The following is a 19,113-nucleotide window of genomic DNA, read 5'->3' on the forward strand; positions in this document are numbered from 1 at the left end:
AGAAAGGCAAGATAAGTGTTTGCAAAGCCAGATTAAGCGCTTGGCAGTTTGTTCGTGACACACAAACTTAATTTCCCAGCAGTTAAATGCAGTTTCTACGCTTAATGCCAGCTAACTGTGTCTGTTAGAAAACAAATACAAGTGAAATGCTTAAAAGCGTCAGGTAACATTTTGAAGGACATTTGAAGTTCTCTGTTTAAGTTTCTATGCAAATACGAAGAGGACTTGGTATCTAATGGACTGCATAGTAGAGTCTCTTACAAGAACTGCAAAAGGATTTAAGTCGTAGTAGGGTCATGTATACAGTGGCGCAAAATTAATCATCTAAATTTGGTTTTGAATAACTTTTACACTTTTTGGGAAATTTTCTTTATTACAAAAAAAGAAACTTTGCGTGATTGAAACCTTTTTTTTTACCTTCATGCACTTCATTGCTTGTCTGTTGTCTCTTTTGCAAAAGGATTCAAGTCATGGTAGAGTCTTGCACAAATTGGCGCAAAATGAATCATCTAATATCGAATAAACTAAACAAAAAAAATTCAGATATGACACCGAAAAATCGTCAAAAGATATAAAGATAACACAACCTGCCAGTGTTCAAAAATTATGTGCCCTTTATTTTATGATCGACAGCTTACATTAAATGTGAGAAACTTCTCTGCAAACTCTCGCTTAAACTACAACAAATAACGGCACAGCTAGAATTTGTTCGCAGACACATACAATGGACAACTGGAACAAAGCTGGTTTCTCGGATGTGACTGCATGAGTTGTTATTGGTGTGAGTGTAATGTTTCAATTGACATTGAGAGTATTAATGTTCGTTTGACGAAAATAAACTTTAGAGAGGTGGGATCGTTATGGTGAAAGCGGCGTACTCTTTAATTGGAAAGTCTCAAATTAACTTTGTTGCTTCACAAATGAACTCAAACATTTACAACGAAATGCTAAAATGCACTTTTATCGGCAGAAAAAATAGACGCTGACTGCGTCTCCCAGCAGAACAGCGCAACAATTCGTGTCTCAAGAACATCGTTGGGGTAGTTGGGGGAACACCCGATTTTTTTCTTTATTGGCCAGCATCCACTCAGGATTTGAATAGCATGGAAAATTTGTGGAACACAATTTTTCGTAGGACTTCGTAGGACCCCGAAATCACACTTTTCGTACGGTTAAGGAGCTCAAATGCAAAGTAAATGAGATTTGGGCTAAAATTGGTCAGAAAATACTTTACAAACAGGGTTGTGCCCAATGTTGCCACTTAATAATAAGTGCAATAAGCGGATAGTTAAACACTGAAAAACTGGGTGAAACCCTTATTTCATCTACCACTAAAAAATTAGTGGTAGTGCAAAATGTCTCACCTTTTTCAAAATTAAGTAAATTCGATACCAAAAAGAATATTGGAACTGATTCGAAAAAATGGATAATCAATAAACTATTAAGGACTGCGTTTTCAACTAACCTTTGATTTTATAGGCCACCTTATCATGACGACAGAAAATAGTCAAAGGGCACTCTAAAGTGAGGAACAATTTAATGTCTCGGTTAGTGAAGCGTAGTCTTATGGGGTTAGGGGTAGTCAGAATTAAAAAAAAAAATTGAATTTTTTTTTGCATTTTCTTAAAGTATAACTTCTTAAAAATATTGTGTGAAAATTTCAAGTGGACCCGATTAATACAGTTTGTGTCAGAAGAAAAGAACCGGTTTTTTCTTGTAATTCCCAGATATATTTCGTTCTGCTTTTTGCTGCGCAATACTCCCACTCAAGGACTACGACGCCAGTGCTAACTCAGGTTAGTGTCGTGCGAAACTTTTCCGTAAAAGCAACCAAACAAAAATGAGTGAGAAGTACGCGACGCGTTTTCAGGTGGTATTTTTATGCACGCATTCAAAAGGGCTGAAATTGTCTTCCGCCGCGGCTGCAAAAGTGATTAAAAAATTAAAAAAGTTTGTTGTAATATGGAATCAGCGGTAAAAGGAGTACAAAAATGTTGATGACTTTTCCGAGCTCCATTTAGTTGTGAGTTACAGGGTGTTAACAATGGAAGTCAGCAAAGAGAAATTTCGGTACATATCACAGTTTTTCTTTGATAAAGGTGAAAATGCAAGCCAAGCCGGTGAATGGCTGAATTGTGAATTACAGAAATGGCGAAAATGTCGATTAAGTCACAGAAATAATCGAAGTTGACCTTCTTACCGGTTGGTAGTCGTAGCAGGATCTATAGATCGACCATAAAACATAAATATTATTAATTTAAATTTCAATTTTCAAATTTTATTTATCACATTATAAATTGCTTAAAAACAGTTATACATTTAAAAGAATATGTGCTGGTCTGCATTTTTGTATAATAACAACAGCACTTGAAAAAATGGCATTGTCTCTAAATCCCCATTATAACGTTTACAAGAGAAAGCGAAAAAAGCACAGTTAAAGCTCAAGAAATCTGCCGGAAAGATGCTTAAAGGAATCATAACGAAGCAATGTGCCAATGCTGATAAAAAATGTTTTTTTTTTCTTAATTTTGCAAGTCTTACTAAATGGAATCTATTACACAAAGGTGTAGTCCGAACTGTTTTATAGAACGTATGGAAGTTTATTCCTCCTAAGAAAGAGAAATCCAAATACTTAATTAATTACGGAGGTGTCACTTGCATATATACAAAAAACTACATGCGGTAAGCGACGGATGTAGCACGAAGACGACTTAAAATCAAAATCGCAAAAGCAAAGGCAATGGACATCAATACCTCCGAAACCCAAACTCGCCATATGGCTGGGACTCAGTTAAAAGAAGTGGATGCATTTTAGCGGACATATGCAGCAGCGGACATATGCACCCAAATATCTAGGGCAAGATATGGAGAGTGACTCACATTTGCAGACGTACGAAGCTAAGGATAGTCGACGGTAACGTGAAGTCAGTCGTCTTATATGGGTGCGGAACATAGAATACAACAGCGTGCGCCCTACAAACCTTCCAGTCTTTCCTTAACTGTTGTCTTCGTAAGATTATGCGAATGTTCTGGTAAGACTTTAAAGCAATGTTGACCTTTGGGATGCGAGCCAGCAAGCATCTATCCACATACAAATCCAGCGTTCTAGGTGGAATTGTATCGGACATACTATATGTTGCGGAACAAGATTACATTACAAGAGCGCTAGATTGAAACCCTCAAGGCAGTCAATTATAATAATAATAATAATAATAAGCAAATTATAATAATGCTCATCCAGGAACTACGAGAAAATATATATGTATATATATATATATATTCGAATTGATGTTGCTTTGGTATATAAGAAACATTTTTGTTCCACCAAAATTTTATTGGCTAGACTGTGATATTCTAAATGCAAAACACTTGTGGGCAGCGACGTGGATAACATCAAGCTTGATATGCAAAGTAAAGTTACACCAGGCAATTTAAAGCCATTGCTTAGTAGAAAATATTTTCACATGAAATCAACGACAGTGGATCCCTAAAAGAGATCCGGATGATCTGAATGAGGTTTTTTAATAAGGAATCGTAGCGCTAGATGACGGGCAAGACATACGAATGTGATTAAAATTTTATGTAAAAATAATTGATGCCCATAACAGTTATTTACGTCGTTCATTCCTTTTTAGTATTTTATATTAACAAAAACTATGGGTTATTGTTGTTGTAAATGCAAAAATATATCCCATAAGTGTTTAGTGAATGCTACTAAATCTAGGACTAGGAAACCTTTTTATTGAATCAGAAATATACCATCTTTATCGAAAAGTTCACGAAAAAACAGTCAAATGACACTTTAAATGAACCAATTTGAGTTCGCTTTGTTTTTTTGTTTTTGTGAGGTCTGTGATTAACATTCTTACCAAAATTTTATCGCTATTGCTAGACATTTGTAAAAGTTACGCCCTTCTTGGGTAAATCTTACTCTGTCTGTGTTTTCGATATTTTACAGTTTTAAAATGGATTTGAATTTGCTGCAAAGAGTTTGAATTGAATTTTGTCTTAAAAATGGATTTAATGGTGCGAAAATCGTAGAAATATGGGAATGACATCTACAAGGGTATAAACGCAGGGGAAGCCAAGAGCATCCTGGCGAAGCTGCCTGCATGACGAAATAACTCGCAGCGATCTCACTTGGACCCAATTGAGGCAAAATGCAAGCGATAGAAATATGTAGAAATCATTATCTTCGGCACTATGCGCCACATAATCGGCGCTTAAACAAATAATAATAATAACAATAACTATAATAAATGCTTCAAAAGAGAGTCCATCGAATATGACGAATGTAGTGGTAGGCCGTCGGCATCGAAAACTGATGAAAACATCACTAAAGTGAAAGAAAAGTTGATCAATAAACGCAAATTAGGCATCAGAAAGCTTGAAAAGAGGCAGAGGACTTGAAAATTTCGTATGGATGTGTTAGGTCATTGTATTGAAAGATTTGCGTTTGACCCAAAAACCTGGATTTCATGCTGAAAGGGTCGCGTTAGTATCGCTAAAGACATGATTTCCAATGCTGAATCCGAACCAACATTCTTCAAACGCATCATTACTGGAAACGAGAGGATGGGTTTATGAGGACGAAATGCAATCCAGACATCGGGCGAGTGAGTGGAGAGCTTCGAATGAACCAAGACCAAAAAAACCATGTCAAAAAGTCAGTCAAAAAGAAACCGATGCTCACGTTTTTTATGGATTACAACGTAATTGTACACCACGAATTTTTGGCAGAAGGTGAGACTGTTAATAAGGACTAGCAATTGAGCGTTATGAGACGTTCACGTGAAGCAATTCGCCAAAAAAGAAAAGATTTGTGCAAAAATAACTCATGAATTTTGCACCATGATAACGCACCGTCGCACAGTGCCACCATTAGCCAAGAACGGCATGAGTGCCTTACAGCAGCCATCGAATTCACCTGATATGGCTCCCTGCGATTTTTTCTGTTTGACCGAGTCAAAAAACCTCATGGGGAATGCTTTTTAAGAGGCGAAGTAAAGTAATGGAAAAATGGAAGACGACTGTAATGGCTACAGCGAAAACAGAGTTTCAGAAATGTTTCGGGAGCTGGGTCAAACGCTGGCGTAAGTGCTTGGCTGTGGATGGGGACTATTTTGAAGGCGACAATATCGCTTTTGAGGAATAAATTTGTATTTGGAATTTTCTGCGTATATTTCGGGAACGTTTTGATCAAAGGGGGTATACTTGTAATAGATATGCACATAGGATAAAGAGTTTTGTATGCATGCATAATAATTGATATTTCGTATAAAAAAAAAACGAGAAAAAAACTCATTTAAATATTGAAATAAAATCCCTTGTGTCACGAAACCTCAAGCTCTGCAGAATATTTAATTTCATCATAAATATATATACAGCGATTTGCCAGGTAGATTTATGGGTATAAGTACGATGTTAATGATTTTTAAACGCACAAGTCACTCATAATTTTTTTTTTTATTGCAACCATTTTGGGAAAATTTCAACAAACACGCCGTTTTATGCTCACTTGGGAATCACTTTAAAAACAAAACACGTTTTCATAATGCTTCGCAATCAAGAGATATGTTCTTGTTGTTTTTTTTACATCCGAAAACAATGAAGTAAAACAAAAGCGGCAAAATACTCTCACACATACACACATACACACAAATGCTACAAAACCCACAAGAGCACAGAGTTAACGAAAAAGTTGCCACGTAACCAATTCCCAAAATTGCAATAAAAACAAATTGTGCTGCTTAAGGAGATAAGTAAACACCGAGCACAGTAAAGAGGTGAGTTGCGCTTTCTTGTACGCCACGGCGGATGGGTAACACAAATCTGCACAAATGAAAAAGAAAAAAAAAAAAAATGATTTTCTTTTCTTAGTTTTCGTTTCTGTGCAAGCACCTCAATCGATTTATGGTTATTTAACACACAGTGGCACAGTTTTCAATTACTTTACCTTACTGTTTTTTAGATATTTTCACATTTCAGCGCAGCTTTTCACAAACACAACCAAAATTATTTTGAGAAAAATAATTCAGCACAAAAAAAATAGTCGCACAAAAGTAGCCTATCAGTGCAGCAGATACTAATCGTTGCACTGTTATGACCTCAACTGACAACACGTTTTTAGCACACAAGCAAACATGTACACACAAACGCACACACAATCGAGAACGGACAAACAAACGCGTTTATTAACGGAGCGTCCGTCCCTCGCCGCAAATGAAGCAAGTAACGAAACATCCATCAAGAATATCAAGGCTAACGGTGTGGTATATATTACACATGGATGTGTGTGTGTGTGTACGTAGTTTATCGTTTTCCATGCATACACACACACACACACATGTCTTCTAACTGCGCTCACTTAGCATACTCTCTCGCTTTGACTTCTACCCACTCAACGAGTTCCACTAGTGCAATGCAACTGGGTGGCGGGTGTGGAACGTGGGTTGCTTGCTAGTTTCCTGGCATCTGTGTGTGTGTATGTGTGTGTGCATAGGTAGGTGTATTGGTGTACTTGTTGTCTGATTATGTGTTGGAATTCCGTTATGTCGTGCCAGCCGCTTTGTCTCGTGGTTTATTCTGCCTCAGTTGGGTGGGTGGTAGACTTTGCAATTTTCTCGCAGCGAATTCCCTTTTTTCCCATGCGTTTATTATTGTTTCTTTTCACGGTTTCATCAAGCACCCTTTTGTTTTGTTAACTTTCTCAATTCCACATTTTCTTTATTTCCTCTTCTATTATCTTTGTTACCCTTCACTATTCGCTGCTGTGTTTGCTTGCTTTGTTCGCTCTCGGGTGGTGTTGATGGAGTGGTGCATTTGCGGTCAATGCTTCTCCTGTCTTTTTTCTCCCCGTGCACTAAAAGTATTCACTGTTTCTTTCCGGATTTTAGACAAGTTGATAGTAGAAGGCGTTCAAAGCAACTGAATAGTTTTGTGTGAAATATAAATTCCATTAGTGAATATTTTGACATTGACACCACCAGCAGGCAATTGTAGAGTTTGCGCAGAGCTTGCACGAAATTTGACACTGACAGTTGGAACAGTGGTCAAATGCGAGAAAATATGATTTTTTTAGAGAAAATGTTAAGATATTTTTAAACAATAAACAAACAAAAAATTATTAAATTTTAATATATACTCATAGTTTTTGTTTTTGTTATTCCTTTCACTCCTTGAAACATAGCGCTTGTTTCGTTCATAGAACGAATACTAATCGGGCGGATGATACGCGCAGATTTGGGTGAAACATCCATTAAGAAATTTTCGATCAGAGGTAAACCACAGGGAGGGGTATCTCTCCACTTCTGTGGGACCTGACCGTCAATAATCTTCTTTAGGAACTTGAAAAAATGGGAGGTAGGAAAATTCCATGTGTCGATGATATTGTAATAGCAATCTCGGGCAAACACCATTCAACACTGTGTGATATTGAACAAAGAACTCTCAACAGACTGTCACTTTGGTGCAAAAGTCGAGGTCTAGAAGTAAATCCAGCAAAAAACGGAATATTTTTAAGGGGGAAAACCCTTAGAGTAACAGAAAGCGCTAAATATCTAGGACTCGTACTGGATAGAAAGCTTAATTCGGGACGTACAGTCGCAGATCGAGTACGTAAAGCTACGACGGCGCTATACTCCTGCGGACGGTTCATTGGGGGAAAATGTGGTTTGAAACCCAGAATGATACACTACTGTATTGTAATGCCATTAAGAAGGGCGTGAAGATTAAAATAGTTGACAAGGTCTAAAGACTTGTTCTGTTCTTATAACCGCTGCAATGTCAACCACACCATCGTGCATGTGATATTAAACTTCCTTCCGGTAGACTTGCAGGCAAGATACATTGCGCGCGGTGCGGCAATAAGACTGTTCATTTTACGTAAATAGTCAAAGACATACTATAGCTACGTTAAAATCCTGGATGGCACGTTCGAAGGAAGCGTGGGAACGGAACGAGGTAAGACAGAGCGAGTCCATCCATGTACACACAGATAGCTCGAGGGCAGGGTGGGCGAAGGTATATATTCCGAGTATCTGGGGACCTCCTTCAGTTTTCGGCTTCCCGACTTCTGCAGCGTCTTTCAGGTTGAATTGATGACAAGAATGAAAGCCGTGACACTGGTAAAGTGTGGTGCGATACCTGGAGATGATATCTACATTTTCACTGATAGCCAGGCGGCGATAAAATCCCTCACAAAGCGGTCTATAACCTCCAAGGTAGGCATGAAATGCCGCGCATTTCTTAACGAGATGGCTGAGTCATTTCACCTAAAGGTGAACCACATGGGTTCCTGGCCATTGTGACATTTAGGGGAACTATAGAGCTGACGAACTAGCGAAAACCGGCACCAAATTGCCTGATGAATACATAAACAATGATAAAGGTACACCCTTGCAAACATGTAAGTTACTTATCTTTGAAAAAATTGTAAGAGCAGCGAATGAAGGATGGCGTAAGGAAGCCACTTGCAAAATCGCCCAACAGCTGTGACCGACGAGAAGAGATAAGCACAGTCTTAACACACTGAGTTATAATGGGGCATTGCCTAATCGGTAGGGGATGGAATCGGGGATGGGATGGGATCGGATGGGTGTGCAAACACATGACTTCTGCAAAAGGTGTCTACACAGAAGACGGAAGAGACGATCCCGCACCTTTTGTGTCACTGTCCTGCTCCATCCAGACGTAGACTCGCCATTTTGAGCAGACAATCCTTTAATGAATTGGAAGATCTCGGCTCAGTCGGAATTAAGAACCTTACAAAATTTTTGAAAAGTACACACTCTTTCAAGGGCGCAATTGGCAAAAGATGGGGCCTCTCGCCTCGAGTTGTTTTCTGGCTGTATAATACTATTGTAAAGCCTATCTTGTTATATGGAGTCATATTCTGGTGGAACTCACTAGAGAAGACGACATTGGTGAAGAAGCTGGAAAGAGTTCAGAGGTCGGCACTCATTGGAATCAGTGGGGCGCTTCGAACGACTCCTACTCTGGCGCTCAACGCAATGTTAAATGTGGTACCCGTGCCGCTACACGTACCGCAATCAGACTGAGGGGCTGGAGCTATAAGCTTAATCTCCCTTATGGGAACTCAAGCATCCTTAGAAACTTTGAGTTCATCCCTCTGTCAACAGACCAGTGTATACCCTCATTTAGTCCAACCGGAACATTCTCCACTCACATCCCGTCAAGGGAAGAGTGGACGGGGGGCTACACTTGGGGGCAGGGCCTGGTGAACTTGTTCACGGATGGATCGAAGTTGGAAGGAAAGGTTGGCGGAGGAGTCTTTTGCGAAGGGCTCCCCATCAGACTAAAATTCAGGTTACCGGACCACTGCAGTGTGTTTCAGGCAGAGGTAGCCGCAATCAAGGAGGCAGCTGATTGGCTGCTCAAATGTGTACTAACAGTCAAGAAGGTAAATATTTACTCCGATAGCCAAGCGGCAATAAGGGCCCTCGGGTGTATGACGGTGCATTCGGAATTGGTCAAGGAATGCTTGACCTCACTTTCGACTTCGTCCGAATTCTTTGACATCAGCCTCATCTGGGTTCCCGGTCACAGCGACATTGCGGGAAACTGTGAGGCGGATGAGCTGGCCAGACAAGGGACATGTGAGGTGATTTCCCCGCGGAGGGAGAAAATTGGAATCCCCCTGACTACCTGTGGTCTGCTCCTGGAAAGATGGACATCGCGCAAACTCAGCGAGCGCTGGGCAAATGCACAAACGTGCGCTTCCACCTAACTTAACCGACACTCCTTGAAAAAGCCTCTTCAAATACTTTCCAGCGCACGCGATTTTGCTTGGTTGCTTTAGCAGCATCTCAGTTGGTGGTGATTGAATTTAGGTCGTCCGCGGTGGATGTTCGACAGGTGTTTTTCAGCCGAGCGCAGCCTCTGTTCCCTTGCGGATTCCACTCCTAGCCTATTCTCGTAATACTGTGAGGTGGTTTTCTCAGAGCGGGGCCCGCCCAACTACATTTCCTGAGTTAGAGTTGTCGTAAAATTGCCTCCTCGTTGTTTTGCCTTCAAAGTTCTTCATTTCTTATTGCATTCGGGTAGAGTACTCTGCTAATTATCTTTAGATATTTGTTGATGAAGGACTGACTATAGCTTTTGTATTATGGCTTCGCAACGGAGTCATGGTTCGCGTTGACTTGATCCTGAGTTTGATTTTTTTTTGAGATTTGCAAGCCTTCTCAAATTTTCCAAAGCCACTCCAACGTTGCTCTTGCTTTACCCAGTCTGTTGCTGACATTCTTTTCAGCACCACCGCCAGCTGTTATAGTGAAGCTGAGGTAACAAAAGCTATCGACGAAAACTATTCCGCCGATCATTACTTGGTGTTTAGTGCTAGTGTTGTTGACTCTCGTTGACTTAGTTTTTTACACCGAATTACCGAACAAAAAATATTATTTAAACAACGAACAAATAGATTTTACTTTACGCGAAATAACTAATAAGAATAGTCAAGATAAATAACATTTAAATGGTAAGTTTTTTAGAGCGCATACCCACACTTATCTTAAATATTTAAAATTCGTATTAAGTCCCATTAATTAAAAACTTATTCAAACTTACGAAATTTCACAAACAGCAGCGCGTCCACAAACGCACACAAAGCTTCTTGATGCCTTCGATTGCGTTCGCGCGATATCAGCACCCGTTCCAAGAAGTAACCCATCAAACTAATTTCCATCTTTAGAATCGCAGAAATATCGGTTAGCTTGCAGATGCCCAAATGTTCCAAGTCTTTAGCGCTGCTAGCAAATTTTAACGAACTTAAATCTGCCATATCTGGATCGTCTTTGCTAAATTTGTCGCTATACTTGCTAAAACGCAGCGAACGCTCTTCCCGCTGTTGTTTGCCGTAAATGTCCCACAAAAGGGAGCTTAGCAGTTGCTTTACCTCGCTGCGCATGACAAAATGTAAGTAAGTAGAATTGAAATAGAAAAGCGTGGGTAAGTGGTGGGAAAAAATTTGCCTTGATTGTGGCTTATCAAAGTTTTAGCCATTGCAGTAAACCGTACCTCATGTTTTTTTTGCACTTTTCGAGGGCTTTTGTGTTAGACTTTGTGCAGGCGTGGTAGTTCGGTTGCTACTTTAGTTGTTTCTTGATTAAGTAGCGGAATTTCTAAGAAATTTGAATTTTTATCAAACAGCGTGTCTTTTTGTTGCTGCTTTTTAAAGATAGTTTTTTTTGAACCTACGTTTGAAGTTTTCGTTTTGTGTAGTGACTTTGAAATATTGCTTGAAAAATAAAATATCGAACAAAAAGCCAACAGCACTTCGAGCCAAGTTTGAGGTGCCCTGAATAGAGGTATTCACTTCGAACTGCTCAAATTGTTAGAAGAAAAAAGGGGAAGGAAAATGAAATGTGCTTTGAATTTTCATTTCAATATACACATATTAGCGAGAGCTTATAACCCTGAGGCTATACCACCTGAGAGGGGGTTATTACCCTTCTCCCGAAGAAGGGCAACCTATCTGAGGAATCACGTTGCTAAGCATGTTGAACAAAGTAATATCACACGTAATTCACAAAAGGCTGTCCAACTTTTTGAATCACGGACTACCAAAAAAACAAGCAGGCTTTCGTCTCCACTACTTTCGCGTCGATAATGTAAACTCCTTCAGAGTGATCGAGGAACAGTCGGTTGAGTGGCGTTCGCCTCTTTACCTCTGCTTCATTGACTTCGAGAAAGCATTCGATACTCTTAATCATGAAGCAATCTGGAAAGAAGCTTTCCACTTGAATTCAACCGGGCATTTCGGGATATGTTCTTCGATTTCGATGTAACTCAAATATGTTGCTCTCTGGTTAAAATAATGGGACACGTATTTTTTTGTTCGCCCGAAAAAAATTTTTTTCCAGGTTTATCAGCAATTTTGTTTTTCGGCTCAAAATCGATTTTTTTAATTCTTTAAGAATATTTTTTTGAAATGCTCATAACTTAGTCAAAAATGAACCCATTTTAATAATTCTGGGTTCAAAATGATTGCCACTACTTGCACGAGCAACTTCATGTACAAATAACAGCAAAAAAGTAGTTAAAATTTTTTCATTTTGCAAAAACAAAAAGTGCGATACAGGTTTTTTACTCAAAAATTCATTATTCAAAAACAACTCATTTTAGCTACTGGGCATTCAGCTCAATTGAAGTTTGAGGTGTCCTCTTGATTTGGAAAAAGTTAAAAAAAATACACTTTTTGAAATATTGAATTTCGAAAAAATTTCGAATTTTTTTTGTTTTGCAAAATAAAAAATTTTCAGCTACTTTTTTGCTGTTCTTTGTACATGAAGTTGCTTGTGCAAGTAATGACGATCATTTTTAACCCATAATCATTAAAATCGGTTAATTTTTGACTAAGTTATGAGCATTTAAAAAAAAAAATTCCTATATAATTAAAAAAATCGATTTTGAGCCGAAAAACAAAATTGCTGATAAATCTTGAAAAAAAATTTTCGGGCGAACAAAAAAATATGTGTCTCATTATTTTGACCAGAGAGCAACATATTTGAGTTACATCGAAATCGAAGAACATGACCCGAATAGCCCGGTTGAATTGAAATGGAAAGCATCGAAAGCTCTTGAATGCAAAGGAGTGTCTGAAAAAATTGTCACCGTCATAAAAGTGTTTTACTCGGGTGCTTCATGCCGCGTGAAATACGAAAATGCTCCAAGTGGTAGTATCGAAGTTCAAGCCGGTGTTAGGCAAGGATGTGTATTATCTCCACTCTTGTTTAACCTAATGCTGGACCTAGCAATGCGACAAGCGTGTGCCGTCAGTAGGGGCATTGACAGGGGATTATGCGGCCGGCTTGGAGACCTAGACTATGCGAACGACATTTTTTTACTATCGCACAAATACTAAGATGTATCAGCTAAACTACAAACGGTATGCCATGTAGGAGCACAAATAGGTCTATTAACATAGCAAAGACCAAAGTAATGCGGATTAAGACCACCGAAACGCAAGCCCTTCAAATTGCTGACACGCCGCTTGAAGATGTAAATGAATTTTGCTAACGTGGTAGTATAATTTCAAAAAAACGGCGGATAAAAAACCGAATATCTGAGGGACGCGTTGCATTTGGCATGATCGACAAGGGATGGAGATCAACCCACATCTCCAGGCACCCAAAACTGAAAATATTTGCTGCCAACATGAAATAGTTCTGTATGGCTGTGAAACATGGAATTTAGCAACAAGCATATCACAATCAATGCAATCCTTCCTAAACCGTTGCCTATGAAAGATAAAGCGAATATTCTGGCCTGTTATTATAAGCAACGATGATCTTTGGGCGGCTTCCGGGCAAACACCAGTTCACATAGAAATTATGCGTCGCAAGTGGAAATAGATCGGATACACATTGCGCAAACCAGGGGATGACATCGCAAGCACAGCGCTAGACTGGAATCCCCAAAGAGGCCGTAGGTGCGGCGGACCAGCCAACACATGGAGGCGACAAGTAGCAGCAGAGGCGGAGAGAGCAGGCCGTTCCTGGAGTCAAATTAAAAATCTAGCTCTAAACAAACTAAATTATAACTTGTTTACTGAGGCCTTATGTTTCATCTAGGAACATATATGTATATACCCTGACACCTTTAGGTAGGTTCTTTCAAGGATATTTTACAGGCAGGCAACCTTTAAAAAGTTGTATTGTGACATATGTATATGAACGCTCAGATTTGTAATTACTCACCCAGGATTGAACAATTTAAAGAAGAAAAGGAACTAACGCTGGAAGCACATTCTATATGGGACCCTCCATCTCCCACAGGATCGCCAAAATAATTCTACGAACTTGCAACACGAAAACAATCAACTTTATTCTATCACTTCTAAGTATGGAATATGGGTCGCTGTTTGTGCGTTCGAAATTAGTCGGGGAATGTCTGTCTTCCCCGATATTAGGGTTATTTGGGTTCCCGGTCACAGCGGCATAAAGGGAAACTGCTGGGCTGATGACCTGGCCAGACAAGGAACTCTTGAGACGGCTTCATCGTAATATGAGAGGATTGGAGTTCCCTTAAGAATCTGTGGTCTGCTTACTGCCAGCCATTTAACCTAACCTAACCTAAACTAAGTAAGGAATGTGTGGAGTATTGACGGCACATTATCTCACTCCATAGCACACAGCTAAAATGGGAATAATCCAGAATGGACGCGTCTGACTTATGCGAAGAAGAAAGAGGTACATTAGCACTCACTTTGGCACTGTCCTACTCTAAGGAGAATTCCTTGCAACTGCCTGGGATTGGTGTACATTTCCTCTCTGACGGATATAGCTGACAAAAACGGTTTATTACAGCTCACCAAGCCATGTATCACAAACTATGCTTACACGATCTTATATCCTCTACTCACCACCTTAAATGATGCTGGAGTCTACGCATAAGTATATGCGGACCGTCATCTGCCTGTCTCTAGAAAATTACAGAAATCTCTGGATATGATAATTTGGTGCTGTGCTAATGGGCTATCGGCAATCCCCCTTTATCAGAAGGAGGAAGCTTGGAGGCCTTCAAGGCCATCTGCTTGCTGAAGCACAATGAGAATTGGTACGGCCCCTGTCCGGCATTGGACAACAAAGAAGCCATGGACTTCATTCCAACGATTCGCTTGCTGTCTTTGGCTCCATTTCATCAAGAGTTGCACTTAAAAAGGGATACAGTGTCTTTGAAAATAAGCGCGGCAAACACTGTTTTCACATTTTCACGAATGTTTCGGGGATCGAGCACGGTTCCAGCTCTGGTGTCTACGTGGAATACAGCGGGACAAAACTACTCCTTGCCCTCGGAATGTATGCATTTGCGTTTCAAGCGGAGGTGTATGCTGTTGAAGAAGCAGTCAATTTTGTTGTGGAAAACAGGTGGAGAGGCAGATCTGTATGTGTCTGCAGCGACAGCAAAGCCGCGCTCATAGCTTTACACAGCTCTCCAACCACTTCAAGAACAGTTGTGTTCTGTAAATTCAGGCCGAACTATGTCGGTAGACACAGTATCCTGATGCTAACCTTGGTCCCGGGACTCGTGGGGATCGCATGTAACGAGACCTCTGACTCTTTAGCTTGGATGGGCTCTGAGGGCGAACTTCTTTGGCCTGGAGTTCATTCTGCTATTCCCTTCTATAGTCATCAAAGTCAGGGTTAGCAAACGAGTTGCTTCAACCCACAAACGAGGTAGAAAGGTCGGAGGATCTCAGACAGTGCACTCTGCTCAGTATGTGGAGGGGAGGATGAGACGGCGGACCACTTTCTATGCGTCTGCTCGGCCTTCGCTGGAATCAGGGTTGGAGTCTTTGGCATGTCCGCCTTGCCACCTTGGTATCATAAGATCTACTTAGATTTCTTCGGATATCGGGTAGATTTAAAGAAATTAAAAAAATTAAAAAGGAAATTCAAGAGCAGTACAATGGACTTAATGTTGTCTGAGTGCTGTGTTTGCTAGTTTTCCCTACAAAAAAAAAAGTTAACACGACTCCACTACGGAGCCTTGTGGTTTATGTGAGATCTATTCAGATCAGCCAGATATACCTAAACTAACCCGCATCAAACGCTGGCGGGGTAGTTGATGGGGTGCACTTTGAGGTGATAATATCACTTTTGAGGAATAAATTTGAATTTTGAATTTTTCGAGAACTTTTTGATCATTTGTGGTATAGTAAAAAATATAAAAAAATTGTATATGGACGACTCTGCATAAGCACAAGAGTGCTGAGCTCTCAAAGTTAACCAATTCGAGTTTTCTTCTGCTTTTGTTCAGCCATTCTGAAGCATCGCTTCAATACGAATATACAGCCATCCGCATCTTCTTATTTTTTTTTAAAACAACAAATCTATGTTACTCTTAGCGCTTCCATTTATTAAGTAAATTTAATTTAATTTGGTTTTACTAAGCTTTTGGACATGTCTCGAGCCAGGGATCTACCCACAGTACAACGAATTGGCAAGCCAAATACGGATAACTTTTGAAATTTATGTAGGTATATACCCTGGAAGACACCAACAGCATAGGTGCTCAGAAATAGGCGCGATCCATTAGAGTGTTGAGTGAGAAGTTGCGGTACATGCCGCACCGATGAAGTTCATTGGAGAATTTCTGGGACAGCGGAAAGTAGCGCACGGGTATTGTATAGGCATTGGGTGCGTAGTAGCCATACTCGGAATTGCAAGTGCGGTACATCGTATTTTGATCTGTCTCCACGCCGTAGCCCTTGAAGTTGTCTAAGAGAAAAAGAAAAACCAAGTGATTACACCTTTTGGGCTCCGCTTCATTCACGCTAAGTGTCGCTTACAAGGGCATTTGATCTTCTCGCGCGTGTGTAGCTGCTCATACAGTTTGGCCGTTTGTACGATGGGCTTGCGTTTCAGAAACTTCTGGTACTCGATTTCGGGATTGAATGTTTCCAAATCGTCGCAATAATGCTCACACATTTTTGCTGTTATCTTGGATTACTTTGGATGTGATGCAAAAAATTATGATTCAGGAAAAATTAAATGCAAAATTATTTATTAGCAAGAGCGATTTATTTTCGCGTTTAAAAAAAATATATAAAAAATATTTGTTGAAATTCGGAATTTGTGTCTTCTTGCGCGTCTATTGAGAACTTTCGAAATAAAAATGATTGACAAAACAGGCATCTGTTGCTGCAGCAACAAAATAGTTAAAGCTTGAAAAGTTCGAAAAGTGCGAAAAGCTTGGCAAATGCGCACTTAAGCGATTTGAGCGCAATAAGAAAGGTAAAAAGCAGCCGCCCTGCTGCGCGCTAGCAAACATTTTTTACAAAACAAAACAAAAAACAAAAACATAAAAGTGTTTTCCAAAAATTTTAAACACAAAAAATACTTTCCAAAGAAATTGTGTCTTAAATTTTTTTAAGAAATCTCTTTTTCACCCTAAAAAATCTAAAAAACTGCCCAAATTTCCAAAATAAAATTTCAAAAAAAAAAGGTTTTCCAAAAATTTTTAATACAAAAAATTTTTCCCAAAAAAAATTGTGCCAAAAATGTTTTTAAAAAGTATCAATTTTTCCCAAAAATTTTTATCAAAAACAAAAATAAGAAAAAAAACTGAGAAGGTAGAAAGCAGCCACCCTGTTGCGGGCTAGGAAACATTTTTTACAAAAAACAAAAAAATAAGAAAAACACGAAACAGTGTTGTTCAAAAATTTTTAACACAAAAAAATTTTTTCCAAAAAAATTGTGCCAAAAATGTTTCTAAGAAGTATATTTTACACTAAAAAATTAAATAAAAAACTTCTAAATTTTTCCAAAACAATTTTATCAGAAACAGAAAAAGAAAAAAACTGAGAAGTGGTTTTTCTTAAGGGGTTACATGGGTTTCGTCGGGTAAAGAAAGGCCTATTTTCAATTTTTTTTTCTATGTAAAAAATTATTTATTTAATTAAAACTTGTTTCTGTCTTATAGATACATATGTAAAGAATAATTTCTGAAATTTTCAAACACAAAAAATGAAAACTTCTCCATTGTGACGTCATTTCCGGTGACCCCTCGAAAAAAAGGTGCGTCCGCGTTGTCAGTATAACTCCTAACAGCACAATCGAAAACGAAAAAACAAAAATAAGTGTTTTAGTTAAGACCATAAACTCGTGCTTGAAAGAAGGAAAGAAAAATAAAATAAAAATTGGAATTTTGGCAGACATTTTTCCAAAAAAATGAAAATTTGGGTCAAATTTGCTTGACACTTTTTTTTTTTAAATAGTTGTAATTGAAAAAAAAAATCCTTCGTCCAAACACGAGTAAATTGTATCTCAAATACCTATGTAAAATATCACCAATATCGCTTGACTGGTTTTCGAGAACATTTGACAACCGACTTTGAAAACACTGTTCCGAGAAAAACGCGTTTAAAGTTTTGAGTAACAATAAAAGTGGCTTGGAGCGCACACTTTCCAAAAGCTGTATCTCCGAAACTATTATTCGGATCGACTTGAAAATATAAGATATTATTCTTGAGATGTTGTAGAAATGAATAAGCCATGAAACTTGTGTAACCCCTTAAATGACAAAAAAAGGGTTTTCCAAAAATTGTTACCAAAAAAATTAGAAAGAAACCTGAGGAGGTATGTGTTTTTTAAATTATATAAAAATTGGCTTTCAAAAAAATAAGAAAAAAGGGTTTTCCAAAACAAAGCGCTCGAACTGCTAATCAGTTTGCCTGCACTAAATCTCGTAGGGAAAAACGTGGCCGCCGTCTCGGCGCTTAGACTCAAAAGTATGGCTTTATGGCAAGAACACCGGTTTGGCCACGCCTGTATTTTGCATACTCTGAACAGTCCCAAGCAAGAAATAGACTGTTCTACCCCTAGACTTACCATCGACAAGCTCTTCAAGACAAGTATACCGTCAAGAAGGGAGTGGCAGACACCAAGGCCATGGAGAAGGGGGGAATTAAATTTTTATACAGATGGTTCCGAGCTTGACGATAAAGTTGGCTATGGAGTATTTTCGAAAGAATTAGGACTGGAACTATCCGTTCGACTACCAGACTACTGCAGCGTCTATCAGGCAGAGGTTCTAGCCATAAAAGAAGTGGCTACATACCTAAATATGCATGCCGTAACAAAAAATAGTATAAATATATTCTCGGATAGCCAGGCGGCCATTAAATTAATGAATGCGGCTATACTAAGATCAAAGGTTGCACAGGAATGCTGAGCAGCTCTAAATGATATTAGCGTCGTATTCAAGGTCAGCCTTATTTGGGTTCCGGGACACAGAGATATTGAGGGAAACTGTAGAACTGATGAGCAAGCCAGAAAAGGTGATAAAAGTACCATTGGAATACCTTTGACCACGAGTAAATTAATAATAAAAAACAACATTACCCAAGAGGCCAATAGGTCATGGAAAGAAGAAGATACATGCGTAACAGCCAGGCTACTATGGCCGCAAATAAACAAGAAAAGGACAAAGGAATTGCTTAGCCTCTCAAGAGAAGATATCTTGAAGGTCGTGGCTTGTGTCACCGGCCACTGGCTATTTGGAAGGCATTTCTTGAGACTAGGAGTATTCTCCCATGAATATTGTAGAAGCTGTAGAGATGAGAAGGAGGAAGAAACAGTAGAGCACTTCCAC

The 19,113-nt window shown here is 39.1% G+C and overlaps 2 protein-coding genes across 2 annotated transcripts; both read right to left on the reverse strand.

Moving 5' to 3' along the window:
• Positions 1-10,570: 10,570 nt before the first annotated feature.
• LOC129238067 (uncharacterized) lies at positions 10,571-11,187 on the reverse strand. Its single transcript, XM_054873108.1, has 2 exons — positions 11,035-11,187; positions 10,571-10,916 (listed from the first exon to the last, which is right to left on the reverse strand). The coding sequence occupies exons 1-2, from the start codon at positions 11,037-11,039 to the stop codon at positions 10,571-10,573; spliced, it is 351 nt and encodes a 116-aa protein (XP_054729083.1). The 5' UTR covers positions 11,040-11,187.
• Positions 11,188-15,851: 4,664 nt separating this feature from the next.
• On the reverse strand, positions 15,852-16,625 carry LOC129253307 (piercer of microtubule wall 1 protein). The gene is made up of 2 exons (XM_054891614.1): positions 16,310-16,625; positions 15,852-16,238 (listed from the first exon to the last, which is right to left on the reverse strand). Exons 1-2 carry the CDS (start codon positions 16,446-16,448, stop codon positions 16,033-16,035), a joined length of 345 nt encoding a protein of 114 aa, XP_054747589.1. The 5' UTR covers positions 16,449-16,625; the 3' UTR covers positions 15,852-16,032.
• Positions 16,626-19,113: the final 2,488 nt, after the last annotated feature.

The sequence above is a fragment of the Anastrepha obliqua genome, chromosome 1 (genome assembly GCF_027943255.1).
Source record: "Anastrepha obliqua isolate idAnaObli1 chromosome 1, idAnaObli1_1.0, whole genome shotgun sequence".
Classification (NCBI taxonomy): Eukaryota; Metazoa; Arthropoda; class Insecta; order Diptera; family Tephritidae; genus Anastrepha; species Anastrepha obliqua.